Genomic DNA, 14,830 nt, shown 5'->3' on the forward strand with positions numbered 1-14,830 from the left:
CAAGATCGCGCAATCCGCTCCGGAATTTGCTCGCGCGATGGATTTCATGGTGAAGTGGCCGCAGACAATGGCGCCCCAGAAACGCCGTCGCAGATCACCTTGTGTCAACCGCGCGCAACAACGGCGCGCTTGTGCGCGACCCGGGGAGGTATTAATTATCACGGTCCTCCTTATAACGTAATTTATGGGAGCACGAGGGTAGGTACCGAGGGGAGCGTTATCAATCCGGCAAGATTAATCGCTCAAGTTTATACCGGCTTCCTATCCACTTCGCTCCATAAGTAGTACACCTCGCTTTGCCTCCACGGCTTTTCGTAACCCTCACGCCGCCTTTAGCCTAACGTCTTGATTTATGAGCGTCCTCGCGTCGCCCTGTATCATGCTTTGACGGACAAACTGTCTAGGTGACGGTTCCTCGTGAAAAGAAACCGCAAACACCGTTGGTGCTCGGTAAATAGGAAATTACGATACCGAAACTCCATCGCTGTGGACGAGCAAGTGCATCCTCTCTACATTTACGTACAATTTTATTCGTTACAACGAAATTTTATTCAATGTCCGATCAACCGAACCCCAACGGGAAAAATAATCCACTTATCCGAACGCGAGCACCGATTACTCGAACGAGAAATCGATAGCGGGTAGAATTAGCGTACTATTATACGAACGATCCAGTTATGTGAACTTCATGCCCCCCCGACGGGTTCGGGTAAATGGTGTTCCACTGTACAGCGATTTAATCTCGGTTAAATTTGTATTCGTTCACTTACAACTCAAAAATAGATGGTACGCCTATGGGGTAACCCGGCTGTTGGCGCAAACTATGATTGCATCCGAGAAAAATAGCGTTCGCGGTTCGTAAAACGCAGTCTGTTAACGGTGGGTTCCGCGAATGTATCCGGTCAGAAAGAAAACCAGCGATCGCGGAGAAAGATGCAAGATCGAATTCAAAAGTGCAACGGGCGCGCTCTCTACCGAGTGCAGGCTGAACCCGTCCATGATTCTTTCCTCGTTGCACCGCGGTCTAGCGTTAGAAACGTCTCACTCGTAGAACCTGTCGAAGTGCGGGTACTCAACACGGTGACAACCGTTGCTGCACACATCGTCGAAAGTATACGCGCCATCCCTTCCGTTCCACCAGGTGCGAGGGGGACGAGCAGCGGAGGGGTGGCCGCGCGCCAACGTGGAAAGGGAAAGCCCCCACCCATCTACCCTGTTCTAACCCCCCCCCTACCTTACTTTTCGCGCGCTGGCAACGATGCCCACGGGTGCCAACGAGGAGGGTCTATAACCGTCCTTTGTCGAGTCGTGCTGCCACCTGTGCAGCAGCTTTCGTCGACCTTGCCCGTGACTGGTCGCTCCGCGACCACTTCGGACTGGTCGCGACGACTCCGAGTTTCTCGACCGTCGATCTTGCGCACCAAATCATCGCAACACGTCATCCGTCGATTTTCTACCAAGGGAAACGTACGTTGGGTGCTTAGATTCGTAGGGAATCGTAACCCATTAGCTGTCACGGTTTCCCATTAGCAATCTCGTGGCAAAATTTTGGCGATAAAGTTGTCGACTCGAAAATATTCCGAAGTTAATCCTATTTTTCTTTTTTAGAACCACACGCCATCGATCGATGTTTGTAGTAATTCTATTCAATATAGTGCGTGTTTCCAATTGTGTACGAGCAAACTATATTTAATGGGTCGACAGTTTATATTTTATTTGTTCACGAGGATGCGAAATCCCAAAATGGGAAATTTTTTTTCTCGGATAAGAATATATTTCTATCATTTTAGAAAATTCGAAAGAAACAATTGGCCGTAAGGGGGTTGATTGCATGCAACGGGTTCGAAGCTTCCACGCTTTAGTGAAAAATAAAAATATTCTATAATCGCATACTGTACTTGATTCTTAATATTCCCAGCGACATTAAAAATTGTATTAATGTTATGGTTCCTTAGTTATAATTTTAAAATACCAAGTGTCCACCATATCAGTCAACACATAAACGTTCTTACATATATTAAACTGGAACATAATTCACACCAGTCCTTACCCGAAACTTGGCAGAAAATGTTTCGTTTTAATTACCTGTGTGCACCTAGATAGGAATTTCGCTCCTGTACGGGGACAGATAAGCTTTTTTTTCATCGCGAAAGCCGAAAAAACGCGAGCAAATCGAATTACGTGCTGCACGCGCGACTCATATTGAATAGGGTTCGAGGGTAATTTGAACGAATTACAGACTCCTGGGATATTAGATAAACACGTCAAATGCACCGGTGACGCGTGTATCGTGCGAATAATTACGGGTTCAACGGACGATGAGGTTGACAGCGCGTCCCGACGAATTTTTGCTCCGTGTTACGTTCGCGTTTTACGCATCGCGCGATCTGTAATTATAGATTAATAGCCGTGTCAGTTTTTAGATAAATGTGTACGCGCGGTGTTCTCGCTTACGATACACCGTGTATATTTTCGCTTACGGCTTCGTGCGAGAACTTTTTATCGCCGCATTGAGGGCGAACTTCATCCATGTTCTCACGTTCCAGGTGTGTATCCGCCGATGAAGAACGCGATAATCGTGTACAATTGTATTTCGGTATTTCTACAAGACAGTTTTACAATACAATTTTTGGTTCTTACTTTCTACGCAGGTCACATTATCGTTAAATCACTTACGAGCTAATTTTTGCGTCGTGGAAAAATCTTGACCGCAAGGAGTTAAGTTTAGGGGTGGTTTCCGGTCGAATTAATTAACAAATGTTTGATTTTTATTAGTTCTTTTTAAAAGAAAATTGTGCAAAATGCAATAAATTAATTTTTTAACTGAATCTTTATTAGTTATTGCCCTACAGAAAGGAGTTGCTCAACGGGCGCTGACAGACTCGTCACAGGATCATCTGAAATAAAAGACATTCAAGGGTTTATTAAAATTTATCTTGTCTATTGCTGCTATTAACACGTTCACAATTTATTAATTGCATATCTACTCATTTGTCATAAGAAAATAAACGATTCATATTCGCCAAGGTATTTAATACAAATACCTAATTAAAACTGAATATTCTACATTTGTTGAATCTAATTTCTGACGGACTTCAACGATGCAGAGATCTAAATTCTTTCAATAAATAATAATAATACCTCACAAGACCAGTTAGGGGGTTAGGCTTTACGAGCGTAAACAAAATTATCCGTCGCATCGGAGGAAGCACTCGTACGCGCTCATTCATCGATATACGTAATCCCAAAAACGCAATCGCCTAATCAAAGGTGGGCAAAATTTTCCGATAGATAAATATTTTGAGCTTAGAATAAAAGATAAACTACTCTTGTCAAAATAATGTTACGTAAAGATACGTCGTTTAGAGCTTTATTCAATAGTTATGATACAAATATGAAAATTTACACTTAGCAAATTTTAAATAATTAAATACAATTTAGAAAGAGATAAGTCTTTTTATCTAAGCTGTTGGTATGCTCCTACATGTTCTCACTGAACACTTTCTTTACATGAAATGTAAAATAAATTTCCGTTTCACGGACGAACGAATAAAACCTTTGACGGACTAAATCGCTATACGTTGCTTATTAATCGAATAAAACATCGCCTATCTCTGCACCGAGACGTGGAGTACGTATACCGAACGCAAGGTACACACACGAAAGGCCAAACCGTAATCATCTTTCGTTGCATTCATATTCAAATTCGAGGCAAAGCGCGAATCATTAGTCGAAGCGTAACAATGCGCATAGTCGATGCATTTAACACGAATCGCATGTACGCGTCGTGACGGTGGTAGAACCTATAGTGTAGGAGACGCATTAACATGTTAATGCGTTGTCTCGCGCTACGATTAACCATCTCGTCTCACCGCGGTTAAACGCGTCGGTTGATCCACGGGGCATTAGTAATTCAAAGGAGACACCTTACAGCGCGCACAATCATAATAAAACACCTCCGGTGTGTGGCGCGCGTTACGGTGCGGACTGGTTACAAATCGTTCCGTCGCGATCGTGGAAAACCGTTTCGCTTTTCCGTTCGTCGAGCAACACACACTGCGCGCGACGTATCGGGGCATCGAAATTTCTCGAAAGACGCGGGAGAATTCGTCGATGAATAATTCAGCGGACGCGCCGGTAGGGCGACGCTCGAAAGTGGCTGAAACTGATTTTTCTAGCGAATAATTCGTGGCACGGTTCTTTACACTACATCGGTACCTCGGTACGTGGCGAGAGGAGCACGTTACGACGCCACTGTTGCTCCCCGGCTGGCGGCTGGTTCTTCTCCGGGCGCGATCCCTGATCCAGAAGACGCACGGTCGATCCTCGTTAACACACGCACAGACGGGAAATCCAAAATCGATGTGTGACGACGACATCGGTCAGCGGCTTAGCCTGGGCGTAGTCGTAGCGGAACGTCGACGTTCTGTGCCGTCGACAAATTCGGTGTCGCATTCTCGGAAAGTCACCGGCGTAGGGATAGAAGGCGCTCGTCGAACCAACGGGGGAGGGGGTGGTTTAAGGTGGAGTCAAAGAGCGGAAGCGCGAGGCGCGACGGGGAGGACGGACGACGTACTCTTACGTCGAGAGAGAAATAGAGAGAGAGAGACAGAGAGAGAGTGTGTGTGTGTGTGTGAGAGAGAGAGAGAGAACCGTGGCTACGAACGCACACCGCGGCGACACTCGCGTACATCGACTCGTACACTAGCACGCGAGCTTACAAAGCGTATACGCATAGTAGCGGCCTCTCGAAGTCAGCCGGGAGGTGGGCGCGGAGGAGTCGCGGAGAGGAGTTGCGCGCGGCTGTGTGTAGACCGCGGTGTTAACAAACGGTACACTAATGTTTCACATCTCGGTGTGCCTCGCCGTATGCTCTCGTCTCGCTCCACCTTCCGTGGAGGCTCCTCGTCCCGCGACTCGTTCCTCCGTGGCGTCGCCGTGGCGAGCAAGAGCGCGAAGTAGTAGCTCAACGTGCCGCGCACACTGCGGGGTGACGAGAAAGGCGGCATCGGGCTTTTGGTGGTAGTACGAGTACCGTCTACCGAAGGGGAGGGGGCACGGAAAGGTGGCGGAGGCGGGGCGAGGTTAGTCCGCGCCCACGGAGGGGAAAAAAGCCGAGCTCCGCACCCACCCGCGACGCGATGGAGGGGGAACGAAAGAACTGTGGAAGGGGACGATTTATCCGACTCGCTCTTTCTCGTTCTCTCCAACGAATCGCACCACCGCCACGGACCGACCGAGGGGTTAACGCGACCGTGCGATTTTCACCGCGAAACGAGAAAAATATCTTCTCCCCGTACGGGAGGCGGACAAACTGTCCGAGCAAAAATATTAGGTAAAAAATACGAAACGCGAATGTTTTCGTTTCGTTATTCTTTACGAAAAAATTCGAGATCGAATCGTTTCGCATTCCGAGTGAAAATCGTTGGGACGAACGTCGCTGACAAATTGGTCATCGTCGCCTATTAAAAGAAATTTACCCCGACTCTGGTGATTCGTAGGTGTGCATGCCCGGCGAAAAATGTCAGTGCGCCTTTTTACCCACCCCGCGAGGCTCGTCGTCCCCTCCGTGGTTCCCCACCACTCGCGGCGTATAACCTCCCCCGCAACCTCCGTGCTCGCGATCCGCCACCTACAGCCGCCCCTACCCGCCCCTTTGATCGGCGGTCGTGCCAGGAGGGCGACAAGTAAGCGCGAGGAGGCGAGTTCCCTTGAAAGAACTGCGCAAAACACACTTTCGCGACGCCACGGCCGAAGTCGTTGTCGTCGCCGTATCCGTCGCTCGCTGTTGTCAACTTGTATATTGTTAGTGATCGTCGGCACGTTGCCGCAATCGCGCGCCACCGGTCAATCGGTCCACGATTTTGACGGTCGACGCTCCGAATCGATCGTTACGTTCGATCCCGAGAGGCGAGAGAATCAGTTCGCGATCGCGACCTCTCGAAACCGATGAGGATCGTTGGCGAGTCGCGCGATGGGAGAGCCGCGTATCGTCGGTGCGTTCGACGCGTACGCGTTCCTCCCGCGTAATCGCGCGATAGGGAGGTGATCGGTAGGTGATCGTGCGTTTCGAGCGAGAAAGACGTTTGAACGGTGAAAATCGGAGCGAGAAGGAGGATAATAATACGGCGGTGAAAGAGAGAAAGGTTGCGTAGTCAAGTGTCGCGTTGTGCGCTGAGCAAGGAGGAGGATCTCAGGAGGTGGGGGCAGAGGGACAGCGAGAGGTACGAAGTAGTTGACAATCGTCGCGGCGAAGGAGGAGGAGGATAAGAGAGCAAGAGAGGACGAGTGGGAAAGGAACGGGGGCGGGGGGGTGTGTACGGGTCGGTGGTGGGGGGACGTCAGAGTGTGCGGTCGTGTCCAAGAAAGAGGTGGAGAGGCGAACAGCAACGGGAGAGAGGGCAGCGAACAAACTACCGGGAAGAAGTCAGCGGCAAGTAAAGCAGCGCCGCCGAGGCTAAACTTCGGGATCTATCGAACTAAAATTGTCGTGTAGTTTCTGCCTCCTCTTCTCGCCCCTCCTAGCGCGACCTACCTCTCCCTTGACCCCACCAGTGCCAACACGCGGGCAACGGCAGCATCTCGGCCGGTTGCGCCCCTCCGAGTCGAGCACCCATCCCCTCCACGAAACGAACGCCGAACGAAGAGGGAAGAAAGCGGCGACGGTGGGGCGTCACGAGGGACGAGGAGCGTACGGCCGAGCGAGAAGAAGAGATCGGTACGCATCGCGAAAGAGAGCGACGGCGAAACGGAAAGTGGAAAAGGAGCGAAAGAGACGGAAGAGTCCTGGCGACGGGGAGGGGGTAGGCAGGGAGCGCGTTAGCTGGCCCCACGGGCGACTCACCATATTTTATTGTCGCGTTTGCCGACGCTAACCGCCGGCGTACGGCTCCGTGCTCGATCTACGAAGATGCCGAGCTGACTCGGGAGAAGAGAACTACACGGAACACGCTCGGCCTGCTGCACACATAGCGGGAGCCGCGGTTACGAATTCGCGCGGGTACCAAGGTGCCGGTAGTGGCATCCTCAGCCACCGAGCAGAGGTGGCACCAGCACCCCCACCACAACGCGCGGCGTGCCAGCCTGGACCCTCCCACCCGTCTCGCCGAGGGCAAACCATCTCGCAAAAATCGTCCCCCTTTCCATGGAAGGAAAAGAACTACGGCGACGACTCTGCCACCACCACCGTCGAGCCGACCGTTTCTCGTCACTACCACCACCACCGGCGGCACACTACCATCGTTATCGCCAGCGCCACCGTCACTGTACCGCTGCCTCCTCCTACACCGCGATCAACCGTCATCTCGCGGAACGAGGATACCAGAACTTACGGACTCGGATCGCGTTGTTCGGTCCTTGGAGGTACGCGGCACTCGCGGTACTCGCGACACTCGCGTACCCACGGCTCGTACGTTCCTCGCTCCCGTGTGCGGTGACCGACGATTAAAATTTTCGACCGTCGGCAATAGTGCGCGTGTGGATCGGTAAACCGTGTCGTCGGACAAACGGAGAGTATCGCGCTCGATCGGACTGCCCCCTCGTAGCGCGCGCAAAAGAAGTCTTCGGCAAGTTCGAAAGGGAGAGGGGAAGAGTCGTCGCATGGACGCGCGCTCTCCTTCTCGTGCCCCCCTCTAAACACGAGTGAGAACATACGCATACATGTGGACGTACACGCGCGCGGATCGGCCAGAGGACGAAGACAGAAGCGACGAGGCGTCGAACACGCGTGAACCGTGCCAGTTTGTGGTTGCTTGTTTAAAGAGTGCCCACGATCCGCGGGGGCTCCGCGTGTCCGCGAGCCGAGAAGATCGCGATCGACGGATCTCCGATTCCTAAGGACCAGAGAAACAAAAGGGGTGGAAGGACTCTGGACGCCGAGGGAGAGAAAAAATAAAACGGACAAAAAGAAGAAAAGGAAAGAAAAAGGAAGCGGTGCGCGCGACAAGTCCTCGCCTTTCCTTTTTCACGAGCCTCTCCGTCACCATCGCTCGAGTTCTCGACCTACCGTTCGTTCCCTCTCTGTCTCGCGTCTCACGCCGGCCGCTCGTCCCTCTCGAGCTTCCTCTCGCTCGCTCCTCCCTCTATCCCGTCTAGCTTTCTCCTTTCCACTCTCGCCGTATCTGGCCCTCCTCGTCGCACCTCCGCCTTCCTATCCGCCGAGCGGAGGACTGGATTCCGTCGAAAAGAAACGACGATTCGGAGGATAGTCGCGACCGATCATAGCTGGCGCGTCGATCGGATCAACGCCGCGGGTTAGGCCCCCGAGAAAATCATCCACCGGCTCCGTATTACGCCACACGCATTACCGTGTGCCCGTTTAATTAGTTCTGCACTAATCTGACCGTCGCCCGATACCCGAGACGAGATTCATTCTCGGTAACGAACCGTTTGTTCGCGTCGTTGACGTACGGTTGTCATCGCTAGCGAATCCTCCGGAGCGGACGGTGTCGTCCGGGGCAACCACGTTGCGGTCGGAGATCGGAAAACTGGTCCCCCAGCCTTTGTGCCCGCGTCTGTGACAGTGCGAGTGTATACAACCGGAGACCGCGTTCAGGGTCGAGTACAGTTGGCCAGCAGACAGTGCGATAAACGCGAGTGAGAAAAAATATTTCCTATTTCGCGTCCATTTTCGACCCGTTCGTTTGTGACTAAAAAAGGGGTTCGTCGACGGCGATCGCTTTTTTTTTTATTTCCCCGCGGTGCCGCCAGTGACAAAAAAAAAAAAAAGCGAAACAACGGAAAGGAAAAGTGCCCTGGTATACCTTACGAGTGACTCGGTGAGACTGCAACACGGATGCCACGGTCTGAAACGATGATCGCGTAGCGGCGCCCGACCATCACGGCCCTGAGTGGCCGACACATCATGTCACAGTTCTCTTTTCGAGGATCGCCAAATCTACAGGTGAGTCCTCGCCACGATTTTTCGCCTGTATGATCCACGGACGCGTGACGCGATCACTCCGCTGATGGATGTACCCTCGATGACGATCGATCAACGCTTCGACTGAAATCGATCGGCTGCTTTTGGGAAAAATCAAACTTTCATTCGTTCCAAACGACGCGTAGAGCTTTTTGCGTTACGCGGTAGCTATTTGTGGCAGATTTAGATTAATACTCCGTGGAAGTTACTTTTCTAAAATATTTTTCTCCTACTCTTCGCGTCGAATATCTTTCGCCTGAAATTGTGTTTTAGCGTCTTGTACTTTGAGTTTGTTTTCTTGTTCGAGAGCGAAGCAGGAAAAGTCTCGCGTTTATATTGCGCTAATATTGGCTTAACCATTATGGTGTATTAGACTAGCTAAGTGGTTACTTCTTTGATATTCGCTGCAAAATTCGCTGAGAGCTGTAAAGACATTTCTGGATAGAGAAAAGTTAAATTAAAAGTCATGAAATTCGGGAGGCCCTGTGCTCCAAAGTTGGAAGCTTCGTTAACTTTGTGGTAGATCCACCCCTGGAAGCTATACTTGTGTTATTTCGACAGGGTGATTTAGTTACAATCGCATATTCCTCTGTTATTTTTAAAATTGAACAAATCTGTCAACGAAAATATGTACCTCAAAATTTCGTGCAATAACGAGAAACAAAAAATGAGTTAAAAAGCCAAACGAGCCGAGAATTCTAGTAGGCTTACACCGTTTGTACCGCGAATATGTAGTAATTTGTCTACAGAATAAATAAACGCTAAAAATGTCAAATCGTTTGGTTTACAATATCATAGAATAAAAACCATAACTTTGGGTTTAAATTTCTCTCTACGAGCGTTTTATTTTCGATCTCTTGTAACGCAACAAACAATATTGGAGTACGCGTAATTAGGTTTGTTAGAGCGATGGCACTGTATCTAAAAATTAAATGTGATGTTCTAGGGTTAATAGGCACCGATAGGTAGGCACTAGAATTAAGAGGCCTAGGAATTAGAGTCCCGTTGGGTAAAGTGTTCGACGCTACTCAAGCCACTAAAGTAAAAGCACCGTACCAAATCACTTGACAAGACACTAGACTTCTCTTTTATCGTTCTACGCGGTTAAGATCGTATAAAGACTCGAAAAAGAAAAAAATATTTTCTCGTCCGTTCCTGAATCTAATAATCGTTTCGATAGCTGACGTATTAGGATAATGGAACTTGCGGTAATTGACAGTATATTTCAGTGGCAGACTCTCGGGGAAAGCGCTACAAAAAAAAGAAAAGAAATAGCCAGTATTACATGTTCCATGGAACGAACTCTTTAATTGGAAGAATGAAATGTTAAGTGCTGACAGAGGTAACCGGGTATCTTGATTCGAAGCATCAACGCATAAAAGTATTACAGAAAGTAACCTATCGTTTCTTTCCATCGTGCACTTCTCGCTAAATGGTAATGTCAAGAGCTGACAATTGTTGACAGAATCTGTCTCTACGCTTTCATTACGAGTAACAACGCTAATAGTAATAATTTTCGCGTTCCGTTCGAAAACTTTTCACCGATCTCGTCTACAGAAGTAGTTACCTTGGTACGATTTTAGTGCAACAGTGAAAACTGTCAGCGATTCCGTCGACTCGTTTGTCTCGTTCGCTGTAAAAGCTAACTTTTTCTTTCCAGAGCGTATGCGTTGTCTCGTATGATGTAACGATATTTATTAAATTACACAGGTGGATGAATTAGTTGAGTAATCTAGAAAACTAACATAGTTATGTCATTACGAGATACCGCAAAGGCTCTGAAAGATCAAGAATACTCAAAGTGCAACGAAATTGTCGGAAACAATTTTGTTTTTTAAATGGGCGGTAATTGCCAAAAAGGGATAACGAAACATTAGAACATCACGAGTCGGACACGTGCTAACGCGCTTGAACTTTTTTCTAATAATAACTTGGCGATTTATAATATTTACAATTTGCCTCGAAACGTATTACCGCTTGGTCGAGTCCGATTTAAAATTGCGTCGAAAATCCGGGGTTTAAAAAATTCATTACCAGGATTCTGTTTTACGAACGTTCGTTTGTCCGGAAATAAAATTTGCTAAATTCCCGGTCGGTGGAGGGGGAGGGGGGCGCGAGAAAAACGCGGTTACAAATTGAGCGGAAACCGCGCGAGCGGGTTCGAGGACGAAAACGGGAACGACACACGTGCAAACCGTATAGATCGCCGTGGTCAGCGTAGGAAAAAGTAAAACGCATTGAAATATCGGTGACAAGTACACGCATATTTCACCTTTAGACGGTGGACATTAAAAGAACCGTCTGGTACACGCTTCGAGATTGTCGTCCGGCTATGGTCGTTGGCCGTCCGGCCGGGTAGATGTATGAATCCGGATATAATTTCAATCGTTTGAAAGTCAAATGTATTCAGCGGTCGAAAGCCTCGCCTATTTGCGTCTATCTGTTCCTTCTGGTGAGCGATTTCGCATGTGTCGGGACTAAACCGGTGCAAGGATCGTTCATATACTCCACGACTGTTCGCGATATCGTCGCTCTGTCGTCTCGGGATGCGCTTTTACGAGCTGTCGAGGGAACTCTCCTTTCTTCGCTCCTTCGACTTACGACCGTTGCTTGATTTCCTCCGAAGTGGCCGTTAATGAAATTGCGCGCAAGGCTGCTTCCACAGTTTGCCACTCTTTCGAGGCTTTGAAACGTATTTATTGGTCACGCGAGCCCGTAATGCTCTTTTTAACTTTCTAAAATAATTTATTTTGAAAGGAAACGCGAACCGATCTCTAGTCTAGGCCAACGTTCGATGATTCGTTCAATTTCCTTGCGGTGGAAACGAGTGGATTTGTAGGTAAAAAAAAAAAACTAGCACGCAATGACCTAGGGTAAGTATCGAAATAAATTAATTTCGTTATTAGCGGGGCAATTAATACGACCGTTAGAAATGGTTCCCTAGTTTTAACGCGTCCATTTTTAAAATACGTAATATGCGATTACTGTCGCGGTTAAATCCGTCTATCGAACGTTCTATCGTGTGACTAATAAACTCGAGTATATATGTCGGACTATCTTAATCATGTTAATGTACTTAATATGATGGGGAAACCGAATTCCACTCGTGCATTTCAGTTTGGAACGTATTCAACGTATTATAACGGTGCTTGATAAAATCGGAGTGACTTACGTATAACTTGAAATATGTGTTTTCCTTCGTACATACAATTTCGAGACTAATGCCTGGCGGAACTGGAATGTATCGGGGGCCTTTAGCTTTTTTTTTTTTCTCGAAATTTTCACTTAATTTATGAGTATATTTATCTCTCGAGGAGGGCCCAAACGTCGAGATTAAAGATTAAGAAATACTGTTCAATCTCTATGTAGCGCCTAGGCTATGACCAGTTAATTACCCTCGTATGGATTTTTAATGTGTTCGTTTATTATTCCCTCTTAAATATTGCGCTGGCGTGAAATCTAGTTCACGAAAAAAATTAATAAAACTCTTCTCTCTATTTCGATCCTAGATACACCTACTCTAGACTCAACAACGTGAAATATTTTTTTATTTAACGTCGTATCGAATGCATGGATTTCTTTTTTAATAACAACAGTGGTGATTCCAGACATTTATTTTGGGGCGGATGCCCTTTTCGTCCAGAGTATAGCGGTTTATCCGTGAAAATCGCGAGGCAGACTAGCGCCACCGGTTCGTTTTGGGTGTTGCGACCGCAACGGATAATTTGTAGCGTGGGATCTTGTCCGTTGCGAGAATGGATAGCCGTTGGCAAGCCTGAGAGATTCGGTACCACGTGTCCTGACATGTTGCATATAGGTGTACGCCGCATACCTATGCGGTGTGCATAGCGCCGAGGCTGAGAACATGTGTTGCCACGCCTAAAGCAACGTTCCGAAATGATCGAAGAGCTTGCGCTCGCTAGAATAATTATCTCGTCTTACCATCAACGAGCTTTTTGCCCCGACACACCGACACACGGACACGCATAATCTGTACGCGTTCGGTTCGCGCCTCCGTATCGCGTCTACTCCGAAATGGCGATTCGAACGCCACTTTTTGCCCCGTTTCGCGCCTAACGTTGCCCGTTTATTCGACGCCATTACGCGGTTCGTTCAACGAACGACAGGTTTTCGGCTCACTGTTGTCGATTTTTCGCGACACGTTCGTTGAAACCATCCGAACACCTTTTTAGCGAGCGAGTCTCAAGGTGAAACGAAAGAGCAAGGCGTTCCTCCGGGTTTCGTCGCTTTGACGCGTAGGTGCTTGGATTTGGGAATTTCCGCTGGGCCGCATTGTATGGAGATCGCTCAAGCTGCGAGGCAGCGCCTTAACAAGTTGCTCGTCCCCCGATGAAGGCGTAAATCGAAGGTCGGGGAGGAGCAGAAGCTGAATATTCGCAGATTTTTACATTTATTCGGAGCAGTTGTTTCTGAAACTGTAGGCGTAAAACGTCACGCCTTTTATTTGTTTCAATTTTCCATGAAAATAAATTCAAAGCGTCCCAAAAGCAACTTAAAATTCCATTATGCTCGGTGAACGTTCGAAAGCTGTTATTTTGTAAATTGTCACGAACGACGTTTTCCTTGTCCAGGCAGGTATACAATATTTCACGCGATTATCGAGTATTCGGTAACGAGCAGCAAATATCTTTCAAAGTAGCTGGCCAGAGTGGATCGCTTTCGCGCGTATCATATTGTTAAAGCGACGATAAAAATTAATGGACTATTATCTATGAGCATTACTCCATTTATAACAGACTTAAACAAACAAGTAAGCACTTTAGTCACGGTTGTTGTATTATCGTTGACACACTTTTCTTTCGAATTGCGTAGCCCGTCAACCTTAAACGCTGATCTCTGTAACGCACTGTGCATCATTTATTACGTGAACTGTCGTTGGTCACCGTAATCGTAGGATTCAATTTCCGAGCACAACGAGGGGTAGGGGGATGAGGGGGCGGTTGAATCATCGCCACTTTCTCGAAGAGTGGTGACACTCGTTATCGTAATTATATCATAGTCCGGCTAAAAACGAGCGATAAGACGCGTGCTTCGTTCCAACGTCCGTGAAGCCTACTTTAAGTACCGTATAGAAATATATATTTCTTTGGCACGTCCGTCCAGATAGACAATAAGTTATTAATTGTTTGTTCGCGGCTGTCTTATTGCACGGAGATCGCGACACCGCTTGGCATTTTGCTTCTTGCCGATGATGTAACGAGTCGTTGCGCTCAGCGACGATGAAACCGCCGGTCGTAAATACGCGCGACACGCGGACCGTGTAAACTTATCATTAATAATCGTTAAGCGCGTTACAGGTGTGTTCGACATCGGCTTTCGCCGTGCGCCTTCTTAATTTCGATCTCTCGTCTGACGTCTCGCGAGAACCGTGCGTTTTGCTTCTTCATTGTCGCGCGGAAAACCGTACCGCCGATGTTCCATCGCGTTCAGACGCTTTCGAGAGTTCAACTAGACGACAGAGATTAATAATAATACACCATCGCATATATCGTTGGTTATATCGGGTTTAAAGCGTGTACATTGTTTACGAAAATTTTCTTAGCAGAAAATATACTTCATCCGTGGAACCGCTTATACTATTTTTATATTTTATCCGTGGAAGGTTCGTTTATTTTAAATTAAATTCCAATTGTCTGGAGAACGAAATTTTGGCCTCGCGGAACGAGTCGACGTGGCAAATAGTTGCTGCGTTTTATTTTTACCGTGGCGTCATAAAGAGTTTACGATTATAGCCCTTCGCAGACGGTGTCTGGCCACACTAGACAACGCTTTGACTAATTTTGGAGTGTAAAAGTTTTCAATCCGTCGCGACCAGTCAACGGTAAAATTTATTCCCTTAATACGGTAAATTTCCTTGATTCGTCGACGATGTTCACTTGTCAGTTATAG

At 47.9% G+C, this 14,830-nt stretch overlaps 1 protein-coding gene across 1 annotated transcript in view; it reads left to right on the forward strand.

Annotated features, from left to right (window-relative positions):
• The first annotated feature begins 6,340 nt into the window (after positions 1-6,340).
• The window catches only part of Mirr (iroquois-class homeodomain protein mirror), a 42,853-nt gene continuing 34,363 nt past the window's right edge, over positions 6,341-14,830 (forward strand). The window contains exon 1 of the mRNA XM_076766577.1: positions 6,341-8,902. Coding sequence (XP_076622692.1) covers positions 8,864-8,902 — 39 coding nt within the window. The 5' untranslated portion in view covers positions 6,341-8,863. The remainder of the gene's footprint in view (positions 8,903-14,830) is intronic.

The sequence above is a fragment of the Colletes latitarsis genome, chromosome 6 (genome assembly GCF_051014445.1).
Source record: "Colletes latitarsis isolate SP2378_abdomen chromosome 6, iyColLati1, whole genome shotgun sequence".
NCBI lineage: Eukaryota > Metazoa > Arthropoda > Insecta > Hymenoptera > Colletidae > Colletes > Colletes latitarsis.